At 35.5% G+C, this 18,445-nt stretch overlaps 1 protein-coding gene across 2 annotated transcripts; it reads left to right on the forward strand.

Moving 5' to 3' along the window:
* The first annotated feature begins 2,227 nt into the window (after positions 1-2,227).
* LOC18447446 (RNA recognition motif (RRM)-containing protein) lies at positions 2,228-17,238 on the forward strand. Of its 2 annotated transcripts, XM_088849296.1 has the most exons (8): positions 2,228-2,402; positions 2,768-2,856; positions 4,096-4,425; positions 12,019-12,264; positions 13,009-14,192; positions 14,737-15,413; positions 15,903-16,484; positions 17,071-17,238. In XM_088849296.1, exons 3-7 carry the CDS (start codon positions 4,300-4,302, stop codon positions 16,442-16,444), a joined length of 2,775 nt encoding a protein of 924 aa, XP_088705422.1. In that variant the 5' UTR covers positions 2,228-2,402; positions 2,768-2,856; positions 4,096-4,299; the 3' UTR covers positions 16,445-16,484; positions 17,071-17,238. The 2 variants fall into 2 exon arrangements, with proteins under 2 accessions (XP_088705422.1, XP_006857605.4); XM_006857543.4 differs by lacking the exon at positions 2,768-2,856.
* Positions 17,239-18,445: the final 1,207 nt, after the last annotated feature.

Consider the following 18,445-nt stretch of genomic DNA (forward strand, 5'->3'; position numbering starts at 1 on the left):
ATGGGTGGGGGAGAGTTTCATAGGGTCATTTCTCTCTCTCTCTCTCTTTATATATATATATATATATATATATATGGCAATGATTTCATGCAACCGTTGTATAGTAATATGATGCAACAACTTTAAAAAACCATTTTATGGCGATTTGTTTGATCCAAATTTTGAAATATACACTCTTTTCATTCTAATAAACAATCACAAAAAAAAATAAAAATTGAAAACACAATTTAAAAAGTATTTTTTTAGCCCAATTAACATAGGCCGTTCATTTTGGTGAGATGATTAGATCTAGGCCTTAGAAGGACTTTTCCATTTTCAATTTTTTTTGGATGGCTTTATTATCATTAAATGAACAATGTTAAAAAGAAAAAAATGATTTTGAGTTTATAAAGGCTAAGATCTTGAAATTCACAAAATGAATGGTCGAGATTCGTTTTTGGAGGGGACTCATTTTGACCATATCCAGGGTTCAAATTGAACAATTTTTTTTGAGGGATTGATTGTTGAGATGAAGAGAGTGTGTGTGCAAAATTTAGTGTCATACAAATACCACAACACATGGTTTTCTAGAAGTGTCGTTGCATTATACTATAATACAACCGTTTCATTGGATCATTGCTTATATATATATATATATATATATATATATATATATATATATATATATATATGGAAAAACTAGCACTCGACAACTATAATGAATAATGATGTAGGAGGAATTTCTGCTTTCAGATCTTCATCGGTTGGTTCAAAATACATATCAATCTGAATTTTAATTATATATATATATATATATATATATATATATATATATATATATATATATATATATATATATATATATATATATATCGAATTGTAATGAAATTTTGGGCATGTACACTAAAAAATAGGGTGCACAAGAAAAAAAATATAAAACAAATATTTCAAAAATATAAAATAACCAAAATATCCCTAAAAAATGGTGGGGGTAGTTTAGTTATTCAAATTGTTGAAAATATATTTTTTATATTTTGATATGGTGTGAAATAGTGTTAAATATATATGTCCAAAATTTTATCATAATTTGATTTATAGAAAACAGATTATAATTCAAATAGTGATACATATATATATATATATATATATATATATATATATATATATATATATGGAAAAGATCCTGTCAACCCATGGGCTGACAGCCACAGTGTCAACTAACGGTCCAAATTGAATTTGGGTTCAATCCAATGGTCATGACCTCATTTCGTATTTTAATTTTATTTTTTTTATATAAATCCAAATATATTAAAATTTTGAGCGTCGATTCTAAAAAAAATTATAATTTAATAAAAATATAAAAAAATATTTTGAAAAACATAAATTGACAAAAATGCCCTTGAAATGTTTTGGAGGTATTTTGGTTAATATATATTTTATGATTTTTTTATATATATATTTTTATTAGGTGCGCCTTGATGATTATAATATACACTTAAAATTTCAAGTGATTTCGATTTATAAAAAATAAAAATAAAAATTCAAATATGAAATAAGGTCGTGAGCGTCAGATCAGCCTAGATTCAATCTTGGCTATTGGTTGATACTGTAGCAGTCAGCCTGTGCGTTGACAACATCTAAATGAGTTGTGAATGGTAGATTTACTAACTGTGTGGTTTATTTTTTTTAAAACGTCATTTTTTGTAATATTCTACTCATCAAGTAAAGATGTTTTTATAAATATCATTAAAAAGACAATGAGTACTTTTGTCATCTTAATAAGGGGTAAAGTTGAAATTTTTACTAAAAAATAAAAATATTTTACAAATAGAATTTTAAGACAGTAATTTTTTAAAAAAATAACATAAAATGTGAGGATTTACCTTTAATACAAGGTGGTTACATAAATATTGACCATTGGATATAAAATTGGATGGATGCAATTATTCTATTGACCAAACTCAAATTTCAAACAAAATTTTTTTGAATTTTGTAACACATCCAAGCTATCAAATTTACACACCAGCCTCGGCTCTATACAAATCGACCTCCTAATTTTAACCGTGTATTGTTTAACTTACCTCGTGCCACATATGAACCACGTTGCTTGTGCCGTCCCGTGGGCCAGAGGGCTCACAAACTTATTTCCCCTTATTTTTTCAAAACTCATAATTCAGTATCTCGATAAGAGATTCACTAATGAGGCAATGCGATCGAGAATTGATCGATCGATAGATAGAGAGAGAGGGAGAAACCGCGTGTGCCTTGTTGAAGATTATAGAGAGAGAGAGAGGAGAGAGACACTGTTCGAAACCAGTTGGTGCCTTTGCCCTAAAATACTGAAGGGAGTTATTGACAATCTGTCGTTCTCCACCCTAAATTCGGCCATGTTTGGCCCTCCTAGGCATCACTCAGAAAGACTGGTAAGCCTCCTCTTTTTTTTTTTTTTTTCATCCATTGATTAATGCAGTAGTTTCCATTAGTTTCTTTTCTTGTTAATCTAGGGTTTTCTTGATCAATAATGCTTTGTTTTCGGTTAATTCCCTTTCCTTGATTCTCGAGGGTTCTGCTCTTACATAATCGGATCAACAAAATTGGGTTTTTTATGTGCTCTGTGCATAAGCAGGTGGTTACTTCATTAAAGTGGCGCTGAGTTTCTTTTATTAATGGGTTGTGGAATTTTTTTGGTCTACTGTAACTTAGTTGGCTATCTGTAAAAAGCAACAGAAAAAGAATTGTCCCTTTCATTGATTTTTGGTTTCTTTGATGCACTGTATTTCCATTGAAGAGAAGCAAAATCAAGGTTCAGAACTGCAAAAAAATGGTCTCACATTGCAAATACTAGCTAAGAGCACGTGCATTACAGATGCTTTCCAGGTGATTAGATGAAAAAAAGCTTTTAGAATATTTAAATTAACTGAAAATTTATTTATTATTTATTTCATTTTAAATCATTGCATTTATTTTCCTAGATGTCTAATTTTTTATCTTTTCGGAGTTTTATTTAGTTTTGTTTTTTTCAGAAGCTGAATTCTCTTAGAAGATTCCTATTTTAGGTGAGAACAATTTGCATATAAAATCCCTTTGTAAATTGTTCATTGAGTATTCTTTTTACACGCTTTTTTTTTTTGACAATATTTTTTTTTTGTAAAGCAGGATTGGGATAAAACATAAGAGAGATTTTTAACGAGAGATTGATGTGAACTTTTATGGGAACTTTATCATTACATTTGGGTCACAAATCAATGATATTTTTTAAGTAAAGAGATTATATGGATGATGATGATGATGATGATGATGAGAGAGAGAGAGAGAGAGAGAGAGAGAGAGAGAGAGAGAGAGAGAGAGAGAGAGAGAGAGAGAGATTTTGGGATATTTGGAGGGAAAAATAAGAACGGGAGAAATTTAAAATTCATGCTTCTTTTTATTTTCCCTATACATATGTACACACACACATACATATATATATATATATATATATATATATATATATATATATATATATATATGCATGTATGTAAGACCTGATTTTTCTCCTTTTATATGTATGTATGTATATGACTGTGCATGTATGTATGTATATATCCACGTATGTATGCATATAAGAACTAATTTTTCTCTTTTGGTAGTTAATTCTAAGATCCAATTCACAGGTTTCACTTTATAATTTGCAAGTTCTATAATATTTACACTCTCACACATCTATTATCCCTTTCTTAGTTGTTGTTCCTGAACTTCATCTCTTTTAGATCTGGTTCCATTTGATAATAAAATTTGTAATGGCTATTATTTATTGATGTGTTATGCTTGCCAACAGTTTTTTACTTGATTTGTTTTGTTCATTCTTGAATAAGCAATGATTCTTTCTCTAACTTTTTTACTAGTAAATAAATTTGAGAATTATATAATTGTTATGTCATTGAGTGGTTTATACTTGGTTTAAAATTAGGTATGGATTTCTGTCAATTATTCAGTAATCAATATGGATTACTTGTATAATTTACTTCTGAAATGATCAGGTTGTTTTTTTCACATTTTGGTTTGAAATTTTGAATTGCAAGTGACAAATTTTATTTTTCCTGTTTTTGAATTTTGATGATATTTTTGTTTTTCTAGAGTGCACGTGGCGGAAGGGATCGTTCACAGAGTGAGTATACACCAAGGTTTGAAGAGCGGGAAAGTTTTGGTTCAGGCACAAGAGGTGGTCTAAATGATACAGGAACGTCTCGGCATCTTTGGGTTGGGAACATATCTCGCCATGTGACCGAGAATGCTTTAGCGGAACAATTTTCTCGGTTTGGCGAGTTGGAGAGTATTGCTATGTACCCCGAACGCAACTATGCTTTTGTTAACTTCAGGAGAGAAGAAGATGCGGCACTTGCCTTAAGAGGCCTTCAGGGGTTTCTCATTGGCAACTTGGCAATGAAAATAGAATTCGCAAAGGGGGTTAGTTTTGATATGTTTGTCCTTGTTTTGATGTATGGCTATCTTACATCACTTGTACGGTTGTTCCTTAGGCTTCTTTGCTTTAGCTTATTTGTTGGTTCCTGCTTTATTCATGATCCAACCTTTTTTGCCTGGATAGCACATTCAAAGACGCAACTCGCATTTCATCTTTAATTTAGTGTATTAATAACACATCGGAATGCATACTGAGCAACTCGTAGATGTAAAGGACAATCTGATGAGATTTTGAAACATAAAGGAATGATGTAATGCATGAATTAGAACTGAAATTTACTCAGCAACCATAACAGATTTTCACAGTAATTGCAGATGACAGCATAACATTCATGGTGGGTTACTGGCTTGGTCATTTTCAATAATGTCTTCTGCGGTTTCATGGATTAATCTCTTTTGAAGTTACTAGTTCAAACAACATAACATGTCTTGTATAAGTTTTGATGCTAAGTGCGAACTAACTATCCCTAGCATGTGGTATCAAAGATGAATGTCAATCAAACACAATGAAGTGTGCCCAGATTCCAATTTTAACTGTTAACAAATTTAAATTCAATAGAATCTGAGCAATAGTGCACACTGATGTTACATATTTGTTCACTTTGTTTCTTATTATTTAGATTAAATTTTTAGCCGACTAACATGACAATGCTCCTATCCAAAATGTCATGTTTCACCAATGTAACAATCTATCCGAGGTTAATGCATGAGAAAAGCTTTAGAGTTTTAAACTTTCTGGAGTGTTAAGCTTATTTGTGTGATGAGCACAAGAAAATCTGGCAAAAGCTTGAGGATAAAGAACATTAGTGGCATGAGCACGCCACAAGCATTTGTACTGCACCAAGACTTTTGATGACTGCTTCATACTTAATGAATTTGGTTAAAAAGGAAATTTACTTTCTATAGATTGCATACAGATTGCAGAAAAATGGGGCATATATTTCCCAGAAAATGGGTTGAGTACGAAATGAAGATCTTGCATTTTCTTTGACACATGAAGGATTTATTACTGTATTTTACTATAGCACCAGCAACATGGATTGGACCTCCCCTCATGCAATGGAATGGTTAAACTTATTATAATGATTGGGTAAACATGTTATTTCAGAGAGTTATATTTGCAACATGGACACAAGCACTTATAAAACAAGTATGGAAGAATCCAATCACTTCTGACTTGATATGGTGTGGGTGTATAGAAACATTTTATGTGGTTTCATTGGACAACGTGGGCGGATTACATTGCAGATTATAGTTCACTATTTTCTCAACAACGTGTAACTATGTATCAAATGTCATTAACATCATGCATCAGATGGCATGAAGTGGTCTTACTTTCTTACAAGTCACTGCATTTAGCGAAACATTATATGTCACCTTTAAGAGTGGCTAATGATCCCACACCTCTCCATATTACAAACCATGCTTATATTCCCAGGTTATGATCACAGTGGAATCATCAGATACGCTATTCAAATCCTGCATATTAAAAAAGAAATGTGCCATTAAATTAAAGCTCATCTTTTTAATGCTTATGCTTCTCCATTCTCATAATGACCTTCTAATGGGGTCACGACGATTAGATTGTTCCCATTCCAGAAAGATGTTCTTATGTGGATCTACTTGTCTATTAATAATCAGCTGGTGGGTTCATCACATAATGATCACAGTAACTTGTTACATGGTCTTAAGAACCTCATCTTACATTATTGGATATGTTGACATGTTCTTTCAGTTCGCCTCAAATACAATTCACAGACATGGAGTTAGTTTATGTAATTTCAGCTGGGCTTAAAGCTCATTTTTTTCAGTAGGGCTCCACACGATCTGCAGAAGTTTTTTTTTTCAACAGGATTAAAGCTCATTTTGATTGGATTCATAACACACTTCCTTGCTTTGGCATATAGGCGTTGGTCCTTATCCATCATGTGCTGCTGCTGTGCACTCCGATGTCCAAGTGCTTATGTCATTAACTTTTAGAAATAAATTACTGATGGTAAAATTACTATTAAAATAAATGAAAATAAGTACATGAACAAGAAGACAACTCTAGATGGATTCTCAGTGATTCAAGTGGCCTCTATAACCAACTATCCTAACAGTGGTTTTTTAATGAAAGAACAATGGAAATCAACAATTTCTCACATGATACACTTTGATTGATGAAGGCACCAGTCTCTACATTTGCTTCCCTCAAAGTATAATGAAAGGAAAGGATTGGGAAAAGGGTGGTATCCACAACCTCTCGCTGAATATCATAGCGAGACTCTCGGGAGAATGCTAGACCACTCGGTAACATTGAGGCTGTTACTATCAACTATAATTTGGGTCTCATTTCTTATGGGCATAACCTTAGACCCGAAGTGAAGCTCTTGCCTCCACCAAGGAAGTATTACAGAAGTCTATCGGGACTGAATAATCCAACAACATATTTCGTTTTGCCTCTTCAATAAATTACCAATCCCCCCCCCAGCCTTTTGGATTAATTACTTTGAAGAGAAAAGCCATGACATTTGATGATACGGAATCCATGGTTGTTGTCTAGAGGAGAGTATCTGATGGTGTGCTTTGTTCAACTATCATTTTAGAATACAGTTGTCTAAAGCAAAGTTGATGTGTTAACTGGAATCCAACAATGATGAGCCTTATGTGATGCAGATGATTTGCTGTTATTATTCAATCGTCGAATGTTTTACCACATGAAGGAGTTCAGCCTGTTGACTCCTATGGCCTTGTTTTGCATTTATATCTGACTAAGCAGGTCTTTGGTATGTGAGAACCTTCTACGCTATAAAAATGGTTATTGTTTTCTCCAACAAATAACTTAATTTTAAGTGACTATGGTCCATTCAAATAATGTTTGAGCATGGTGGTCCTATCAACTTCCTGTATGGGATCTAGTAACATGTTGCATTTGTAATGGGAAAAAAATGGTTTTCTTTCTCTTTGAGCACTAATTAATTTTTAAGTGTTTATGGTTAGATTATCTTTATGGTGTTTCTGTAGCATCAGCTCTCTTTATGGGATCTTGTAATGGCACTGTTGGATTCCCCTGGTCATTTGAGGTAAAATTAATACAATTTATACTAGAAGGCATACTTTGGATTTAATGTTTGAGTCTTTGCGTTGGGGCAGAAAATGACACAATAAGTGAATTGTTGCATTGTGCTTTCTAGAAGAGTTTGGGAGGATGGTTGGTGCCTCTTTAGAGTCCATAGACTGGAGAAAAAGGGCATTGGGTAGGAGTTCCCTCTCTGAAGGATTGAGTTGCGTGGAGATGAAAGCAAGGGAGATGCATGGAGTTTATTACCTTTCAATTGTGGAAATTTTGAAGGGAAATAACTTAATGGCATTTAAAAGAATTAATACTCTTCTGTGAAATTGACCAAGAGGGGAAGACAATCGAATGACCAGTACGTTTTTGTTTATTGGTAGGCTAAAAAACGGAAGATTGTTCTTGATTGGTCTTTTGGGTTCATTCGTAATCCTGGAGATTTGGAGCCCTTGGGCAATTGGCTATATCAAGCCCTGCGGTGATGATGCAAGCAAAAGAATCATGGTCTCAAGAGGATTGGGGGAGACTCTAAATACAAGGACATGGTCTGCAACTTAGTTTGTGGAAATGTCTTCCATTGCATTTTGCATGTGTATATTGGCATGTAATTGCATGCTGCATGCACGTATTTTTTGGGAACCTAAATATTATGTCCCTGTCTTGATGGTTTTGTGAATATACTAATAAATTTCAAGTACTTATATTCTTTTATGAAATTTGTTTTTTTTTTTGGGGGAGACGGGGGGGATTTGGAATGATGCTTTCTCTAAAGCTTTAAACGTGATGTTTTCTGAGCTGATTTATGTCTTTGTATAGTTTTGACATTTACAGGATTAATAAATTAGCTATATTCTATGTGTTCCAAGAAAGATTATAAATCTTGTCTAATGCATCAGCACCACTGCCTCCGATTTTTTTTCTCGGTTAACTTAGAACTCAACATAAATAACTATGGATCTGAATTTTCACCGCATAGATTAAAAGGAAATAACCTTTAGCATTTTCCATAGAAAGTGTTCTTAGCTTTAATGAGCATATTAGATTAGAAAGAAGCAGCATGGAATACCAAATTTTCAAGGTATTGCAGTCCCATTTTTTTCTCAGAGCTAACCAACATATCTAGTGGTATATGGATTGTAGCACACATGTTTCACGATACATACACATTGATATTGGATAGGTTATAAAACATTTACTTGTAAATGCTATACATCAAACTTGCCTTGGATGCAGACAAATGGAGACATATGTACAGGTAGATTAACCAGGTGAGAGAGATACTCTAAACTGCTGAGCAATTAAAAAGAGAAAAAAAAAAAGAAAAAAAGAAAAAAAGAAAAAAGAGAGAGATACTTCAAACTCCCAGGAATCTCTACATACACCTATCCTGGTTATTTCATAGCATTCCCCTGTGAAGGATTGCTCCTGCACCACTATAGGGGCCTATGAGCAATTTAACAACACTGGTCTGGGTCAATCAGTCTGCCTGGGAACTGGGCCTAAATGCAGTCAATTTGGATGGTGGGAACCCAGTTCCCATTGTTGCATGTTAACCTGTATCATAGGGAGGAATGTATGCACAATAAGCTCTACGATAAGATATTAATACATGGAATTTTTAAATGGCATTGCAATAAAAGGCTGAATTTTCTGGCCATTATTACAGTGGAGACAGACCTTTCTTAATTTACATATAGAAAAAGGTTATTATTAAGGATACATAATGGAAGAACTACAGATGTTTGAGCTTTGGAATTACTAAATATGCTTTAAATAACTTTGAAATAGGATGAAAAATGTTGAAAGGCTCACCAGCTACTTGAATCAGTTCATGGATAGATCAACTGGCTTGTGAGAATCCAAGAACCTTTGACTTGGTATCTTTCCTTGTGTGAAATGGCATGGTGCCAGGTTCAGCAGCTAGCTTTTTGGGTCTACGATCTCAAGTATTGAATGTCTACAAATACTGAAGATTGAAAGATATATGCAATTCTGCACATTCTGGTCTTTCTAGTGCAAAAAACAAGGGCACTTTGCATGCTTGATGCTGAACCCAGTCAGAAGCCCTTGTTCTGTGTCTTATTTCTTCTTTTGAGAAGTGACAGTATAGTTAGAAAAGCAAGTATAAATATCTGGTGATGGGATTAAAATTCATGTATTGAATTACCTACCTCTTAATTGGATTAACAAACATGAGTATTAGCTGAACTATCCACCATATCAGTGACATTATTATGGAGTTGCCTTTGCAAATGGGGTTTGATGGGGTTTAAAATTATAAATAAAGCTCCATCATTAGAAGCTTTGAAGACCTATTGGTTGCAAAAAGATAACATCACCAACATCTATTTCATTTCATGAATTAAATTCTTTGTAAGAAAACAACATCATCAAGCATTGAAGCATTAAACTAAAGTCTTTTCTTTTCTATAATGCTTTGTGCGTGAATTATTCTTAGACTTGAACTAAGCATATTCTTTATCATTATTCAACATCAAAACCAAGATGATGATTGGCAACAGGCAGTGATACTTTTTCTTGTTTCTTTTCCTTTTTTTCTCCTTAATTAGGATATTTGTTGAAGCATTTTCTGCAGGTTCACCTTGAATGCTTGCTTTGTGGAAAGACAAGATTGATGTATATAGCAGCTCCATTAAAACAGTTGGTACCATTATGTGTTTGCTAACACAAATTTCATTTCCTTCAATTTTAAAAAAGGTATGTGCATGTCAATGAAGTGCTCTTCATTACTAACCTGCAAAATTGAGTAAATACAGTGAAACCGATTTGGATGTTCAATTTTTGAAGGTTTGGTAATATGAGGGCTAGATTGGAGTATTGTGACATCAGTTGTTTGGAATGGGTTATATTTAACCTGAGAAATAAAAATACGGACTTACAATTACTATCATTTAACAGCTTGGGACTTGGGAATGTTTTTCTGGGTTCTCTAGTCTTCAACCATACTGCCTGTAAAATTGCATTCGCAATAGGCAAGTAGACAACTGCCAGCATCAGATTTATATTGGCTTATATGAATTCTATGGAAAAATCTTAATTATTTCAGACCAATTGTGTTAAGGTAGCAGGAAATTATGAATACCCCTTGCCGTGGGCTATTTGCAAGGTATTTAAGAAATTTTCATTTTTATATGAAGTGATAATGCTTGACTATATATAATAAGCAAGAGAATAGAAACGATAAGATCAGCACCTTCTGTGGCATCAAATCCTATAACCCACGGTATTCTTGGTGACATCCATATTTGCTGACATTTCAACCACCATTTTGCCTCCTTGGGATTGTGATTCATTTGCAAAATACAAAGTGTTTGACAGGAGATCATTAATATCTCAAAAGACTCCATATAGCCTTATGAATAGGTGAACGAATCATTTAACCTCTTGAATGGGAGCGAATCCAGGAAGCACTGCTAATTGAAAAATAACAGTCTGGAGATTGGTTGATTATGCCCTGAACTGTTAGTCATGTGATCAGGTCATACATGGTACTGATTATGTAATTGAATTAATTATTGATCTGGGATAGCTGATCCATCACATTTAAACGTCAGCGATGATATATGGAATGGGAATTGCCAAACTGTGTTCTCATTCTGCTCTCTGACAATCATGAAGCAATCCATTCTATAAAAGCTGTAGCATAGGTCCTTCATTTATTTGGTGTATTTTGGGATCATGTCGGACTCAATTTGTTCATCATTGATTCATATGTAACCCCAAAGTTTAATTTTTGACTTAACTAACCATGGGTTACCGTTACATGAAGCATCTAAGGAAAATATGAGTTTGGGATGTTGGTTTACAATAACAAGTCCTTATAGAACTGGGAACCACAGGGTTGAGTGCTTGCTTCTGGTTAAGGCACTTGATGCTGATTTCAAATGGCTACATCACCCTATTTACTTTGAGGTTCCTGTGCAGCTTATTGGACATTTGCTTGGATGTTTTTGTCAAATCAAGGAGGTTTGACCTATTTCTTCTATTTGGATTGGAACTAGATCAAATTATAAATGATTGTGGGATTCAAGCCACTTGCCAAGTTTTGTCTATTTCTGCTTGATTTAGGATTAAAATGGGTAGGCAATGCCTAACAAACTTCGTTCTTAAGTAACTGTTTTGTCATATTTGTCCGCTCTTTCTGAGTTTTCTAGAATTTTCTTTCCGGTGTTTGCTTTGAAGCTTTTTGTTGAGTGAGGGCTAAAGCTTGGCTCTAGATATGAATACCATGTAGGCATTGTTTGAGGATATATTGAGTTCCTCGCGATGGGGTTTGTCTGTAGTAAGTTAGTTACTTTGGGTCATGGTTGCTAAGAACTTCTCCAATCTATTTATTTGTTATGGTTTATGAATAATTTCTTGCTGCTAACTGGTTAGATTGTGTTGTCCTTTGCATATACCACAACTAAACTTAATGTTACTTTTACTCTTCATTATCCCTCCTGATTTACCCAAAAATTTTTTTTAAAAAAAGCTTCATGCTACTTTTGTTGCTTGGATAGGCCAAACCCAGTCGGTGCTTATATGTCACTGGTATCTGTCCGTCTGTGTCTGCTGAAGAATTGGAGGCAAAATTTTGTAGATTTGGAAACCTTGAAGCTTTCAAGCTTGATCAGGAACGAGGCATGGCTTTTGTGGATTTTGAAAGGACCGATGCGGCCGTTGCTGCAATCGCAAGTTTAAATAGGAGGAGGATAGGAAGACAGGAACTTAGAATTGATTTTGTCAAGCCTCAATCAGAAAAGCAGGTAATTGCAAGAACAATGTAAGATTCAGAAAGTTATTCCCAGTGAGCCAGTGTACTATCTATTTAGAAGATGAATAGATTTTCTTGGTTTATGCTGGCCCAATAATTAGATAAAGTAATAATGCCACATAAAGTAATTGTGGAATAAGCTATTTGTAAATCAGTGGTAGTAGTTTGTATCTCAAGAACCAGCTGCCTTCAAAGTCTTCAGCTGCTAAATCGTAGCTCAATCTTACCACTTAGGTTATCCCGAAGGTCCTCTTTTAGTTCTGGTGCTTATTATTCAAGGCTTAAACTGAGTTGCCCAAAATCAGATTTTAACCCTTTGTCATGGCTTACGGCACACTGACTCTGTTGTTGCTCTATTTGACACATTGAAGCTGCTTAGGGACAACTTGTAACCACCCACCATTTTTTCCAATTTCCTGTGGTCCTACATTATGTATGGCACTGAAGGGAAGGCATACTATCATCCAATGGTCTATGGAAATCATGGGCCATGGAGGTCACAGCTATCAAATGAAATGGACAATGATAGAGTGGATCCAACCATTGGGTTCATATCCTGATCTGATGGGTGCCCCTGCCCATCATGATCCATCATTTTGTTGGACAGTGATGACCTCAATGGATCATGGGGATAGCATGGTCCTCTGGATCATAGTTAAATTTCCCTAATCTGAATCATGTTGAATGCAAGTGGGTACTACTGGCTTCATAAGATCATAATGAGTTTCTATTGCAGGAAAGATCGTTATCTTCGTTTTCAAGGGGTGATGAATATCTTCCAAATAGAATGGAACACCACTCTTCAGAAATGAGGGACTTAAGTTTAAGAAATCCATCAATGCTTGGAAACCGTTCTGGGCCTCCTTCTGACAAGTATCGAGGTGATAAAAGTGAAGATCCCAGTGAAGTTCTTTGGATCGGTTTTCCATCCCATTTTAACATTGATGAAATGATATTAAGACGTGCATTTTCACCTTATGGTGAGATTGAGAAGGTCACAACTTTTCCTGGTCGCAGTTATGCTTTTGTGCAGTATCGAAGCATTGCAGCAGCATGTAGAGCCAAGGAAGATCTCCATGGTAAATTGTTTAACGACCCACGTGTGCATATCTGTTTCGCGAAGAGTGAAATTGGGCCAATTGAACATGCAAAAAAGTCAACCAGTGCTCCTTTGCCACCAGCAAACAAATCTTATGGCAATTCTGGACCTAGTGGAAGGCTCATCGAAAACCCCCACCATGATAGAAATTTTTGGCCTTCTTCAAATGGGGATTTTCGTACACCAAGTCCTCGAGTTTCTAGTTTTGAGAAGATTAGGCCTGTTGGTTCAGCATCCAGTGCTGGTTTTGCCTTTGAACAGAACAGGCTGCGAAGGTTTGAATCTGATAAAGGAAAGGCAGAAGATGCATATGAACCTCCTGATAGAAGACCCCAAAGCAATTCACGTTTTGAGGACTCCTGGGACTTGCCTGATGTCGATGTTCTTTTACGAGAAACAAAGAAGCCAAGGGCTGGTTCCTTGCTGCATGAAAAAGAACTTCCAGAATATCCTTTTACTGATATAGGCCCAAAGAAGATGCAATTTGGTCCTCGACAGTACTTTCCTGCTTTGTCTGGGCATGAAGGCTTTGACAAGAAGTTGGAATTGGGTTATTTTGGAACTAAACATGGTGAGGGGCATTCAGAGAATATGAACCGGCCATCTTTGGAGAGAGACGAACATTGGCGTAATCATGATAATTTTGAAGCACGATCTAGTCCTATGACTTTGAAACCTGCTCAGCATGACCAACTCACTCCTGATGCACACCAATCCCCTTTGGACGAGGCGTGGAAGTGGAATGGTACAATTGCAAAGGGAGGGACTCCTGTTTGTCGAGCTCGTTGCTTCCCAGTTGGAAGAGCCCTTGATGTGATGCTGTATGTTCCTCTCTCTGTCATTCATTCATTTCTCAATATGCGTATCTCCCACTCTCTCTTGCTCAGAGATATACTGAACTATTGAAATTCGAAAAGCTGAGTAGATAAAGTGCGTATACACACTCACACACACATTATAATTTTCTTCTACTTCAGTGATTGTTTTCCATCAGGAACTTAAATGCTTCTATTTGACACTCTTTTTAACTTATCTTTTTTCCAGTGATATTAGGATTTTATTTGATGTATATTTCTTCCCATAGTTTCCTTTCAGGATACAAATGACAAGACTCTCTTTTAGTTTAGAAATATAGCTAAAGGACCCCATATTATTTCAATAGACATAACAATGTGAATAAAAATTCCATTCTTTCGAAGTAGTAAACACTCATACAAGTTCTTATTAGACCTAAGTTCTATTTTTTTATATCTTGGGTACAGACTCATAGTCCGAAATTGGTTTAGTCTTGCATTTATTGAATACAAACATCAATAAATTTCTGCATTTGGAAATTTTAATCAGCTTGTAATTGAACTACTGCAGGCCTGAGTATTTGAATTGCACGGCAAGAACAGGCCTTGATATGCTTGCGAAACACTTCTATCAGGCTGCTAGTGTTGGAGTGGTCTTCTTTGTGCCAGAAAGCGATGGGGATATCATGCTCTATAATGAGTTCATGCATTATCTTGGGGAGAGAGAGAGAGCAGCAGTTGCTAAACTGGGAGAGAAAACCACTTTATTTCTTGTTCCACCATCAGATTTCTCTGAAAAAGTCTTGAAGGTACCAGGAAAAATGAGCATTTCAGGAGTAATATTAAAATTCGACCACACCTCTTCCAATTTTGGTCCTCAGGATGCCTTGGAAGCCATGAACTCAAAGTTACTTCCTTTTGTGCATGGAGATGGACTAGCAATAGGGGAGGATACATCTTATCACAGGCCTCGTTCCCCTGAAGCACTTGCATCTTATATGGGTCGAAATAAAAGCAATTTATATACAGAGCCTCAGCATTCTTCAAGTTCTTTTCCCTCGTTGCACATGCCAGAGGGACTAAGTGGTTCGTATAATCCAGGGCATGCACCTGGGTCCTTCTCACTTAGTACCAAAAGGACATTTGAAAATTTCAGTGAAGATAGATATGATCCACTTCCACACCAGAGCCATACACAGTTATCTAGTTGGTCTTCACGCCAAATGCAAAACTCAAGCCCTAGAAACAGTAAGCCTTTTTTGTTTTGTTTTTTTTTGTTGCCATAAACAATAACCTTATATTGCAATTCAAATGTTTTTTGTTTGTTTTTTTGTTTTCCTTTTTCTTTTTTCTTTTTTTTTTCAGTATTCTGACCCAAGGTTCCAAAACCTTTTGAATTTTGGTGTGTTTTCTCCCATATTCCCCAAGCTTGAAATGACTCTGGACCAAAGTTATCTTAAAAATCCCAAAAAAGAAAATAAAAAGTTACTTTCCTCATTGAGTCCCCAGAAAATGCCTTGCTTGTTCAAAAGGGAATCTTGAGAAAAATTCATCCAATTTTGCTGCATTTCTAATTCAAAATTCTGATTAGCCTTAAGATAATTTATGATTAAAAAAAAAGAGAATGATAATGCTGAAACTAACTTCTCAAGAAAAAAAGATAAAAATGGAATGATAATATGCTAAAACTAACTTCTCAAGAAAAAAATATAAAAATTACGAGTATGCTTTTTTCAGTTAATGAGGAACATCTTCGACAACCAGCAGTGGTCGATGGAAATACAAGCTCAAGCCATTACATACCTGCAACTCCTTCCACATCTTTAGCTGGCAGCAATGCAATGTCTCAACAAGAAATGAAGCTTCCACAACCCTCGTCAACTTCCACATTGCCGTTGCAGCCTGGGCAGATAGCTCAACTAGCCTCACTCCTTGCTCAACAAAACCCATCTGGGCACTTACCAAATATCTCAACACAAGATAATAGAAGCCCCAAAGATTCATTTAAGCTCTCTGAGGAAAAGAAGCCTAGTGGTCTCCAAACTTACGGTTATGCATCTTCTCAGTCTTTGGATTCGCAGTTTGGGAATTTGAAGCAACAGGCACCAAAGGCACCCTTATTGTCGAATACAGAGACTCAAAATCAGAGCTCAGATCCTCAGTCTCAGAGCACAGATAAAGAAGATATGGATGGAGATCCACAGAAGCGCCTTCAGGCTACGTTGCAGCTTGCTGCTGCTCTTCTTCAGCAGATACAGCAACAAGCAAAGGGAGCTTGATCAGATCTAGTTCTTTTGAAGAGCGTATCTTTGTTAGAAGGTATGGACATTGTATTCCCATCTGCCCTTTGATTATGCAAAATAATTCAATGGTTTCTTTTTCCTTTTCTCTATCTTCTACATGTATCTGGCCGCTAAGCCACTAATATATTTCTTGATGTGCCCCTTTCTCATTAGTTATGCTGTATTCTAGTACCTGAGCGAAAACCTTAACCTTAGACCAGTCATTATTTGTGTAGAGCTGACATTTAGTGGTCATTTAGTGTTGCCATATGGTACTTGACATAGTATCTCCCAATTTGAGTTATAAAAAGTACCCATGTTTTTAGTTATAGAAAGAACTCAGTTTGAATTTTAAAAAGAACTCTGTTATTGTTCTGTAAAAGAAACCCATATTTGAGTTGTATAAGGAACCCATGTTTCAGTTGTAAACAGAACCCAATTTCAACTGTGAAAAAGTGCCTTACATGTGACACATTTTCCCAATTGATTGGACTAGGTGATACTTTTGATACATTTTCTTATTACGGACTGAAACTTGAGTGTTTATTTTCTGTTTACTGTGATGAATTTCTGAGATTCCTACTGAGACATTTTCTTTTTCCTTTTATTGAATTGATCTGCAGTGCCTGATTCGGTGTACCTTTTGGGGAATAAACCACGGTGGCGCTGAGAGATCTTTGTTTCTTTCTATTGAGGAAATATGCACAATGTAGTCTGCCATTGCAGCAGCAATGACTGTTTTTTTGACATGGTGGATTTGGCATTTTCAATATAAATCCCACTTTTGGTTATGGATGGGGTTTTGGTGTGTCAGCTGATGCACCTATCAAGTGCGGTCTCGCAAAAATCTTAGAGGTGGATCTGGGATCCAGAATTTACAGTTTGATAGTCTCTACAATCATGAATCTGAAAAAACAAGGGGTTAAAAATAGATTATTCGAAATTTGCTTTTCGACCGTTTGTTTTAATTAGGCAATCTTTCTTTAAGGTTTAAATTTTTTTTTTTTTTTTTTCAGATTCATGATCGTGGTTTGAGATCATTGACCTTGAAATATAAGATCCAAAATTCATCTCTGAGACAGATTTTCGGAAGGGGAATATGTTTCAATACGACCACACTTTTCCCGTAGCAGAAATATTTTTTTAAGGCTTAAATTTCATTTTTTTTTCTCAGATTCAAGATCATGGTTTGAGATTATTGACCTTTGAAATATAAGATCCAAAATCCATCTCTGAGACAGATTTTTGGAAGAGGAGTGCATTGCAATAGGACCACATTTCTACTTTCCCTGTAGCTTGGAGGAAACCAATTCGTCTCCTCCTTCAGTTAGAGCAGCATCATTTTTTTTCTGCTGGGAAGCCACTCTTTATGAATTCCTATTTGGAAAGTGAAAGTATACCATAATCAGTGGGTATGGTATACGGTACTTCCAAGTGGCATCCACCTTCCGTTTTCAATGATGGATGGTAGATATTAACTGTAGCAGACCTATCATGGGTTAGATTCAACTGTCCATCATCAGGAACAACAGTGAACACCCCCATTGGATTTGTTCAGTGCATATCACATTGAACTGTGATATTTCCCTTGTGTCAATTCCAGTTTCTGTTGTGTTGTACACTATTTTGAGTCCAGGTTTAAATGTTGGTTATTGAGAAAAGACGAGAATCAGCCATGACACTTGATCCTGTTCTAGATCAGCCATTTTTAAAACCAAGGTGTGTGTGTCTCTCTCTCCAAGAACAGGCCCAAGCCTGACCAGGCTCAGTTCAGTTCTTAGGCAGGGCTGGGTTGGGCTCAGGCTTCGATGATATGGTTTGGCTGGGGCCAGGCCACAAGTGGTTTGTTTTCGGGTCTGAGTATCGCAGCCCTATTCATTGTGCATATTTACACAAAATAGATCTACAAACACATCATTTGGAAGGATGTGGTTTTGGAAATCCTAATTTTCCATTTTACATGTTCAAATCTTAAAAGAATTGATGGGAGTGTTAATT

The sequence above is a fragment of the Amborella trichopoda genome, chromosome 10 (genome assembly GCF_054954075.1).
Source record: "Amborella trichopoda isolate Santa Cruz 75 chromosome 10, AtrichopodaSantaCruz75HAP2 v2.0, whole genome shotgun sequence".
Lineage (NCBI taxonomy): Eukaryota > Viridiplantae > Streptophyta > Magnoliopsida > Amborellales > Amborellaceae > Amborella > Amborella trichopoda.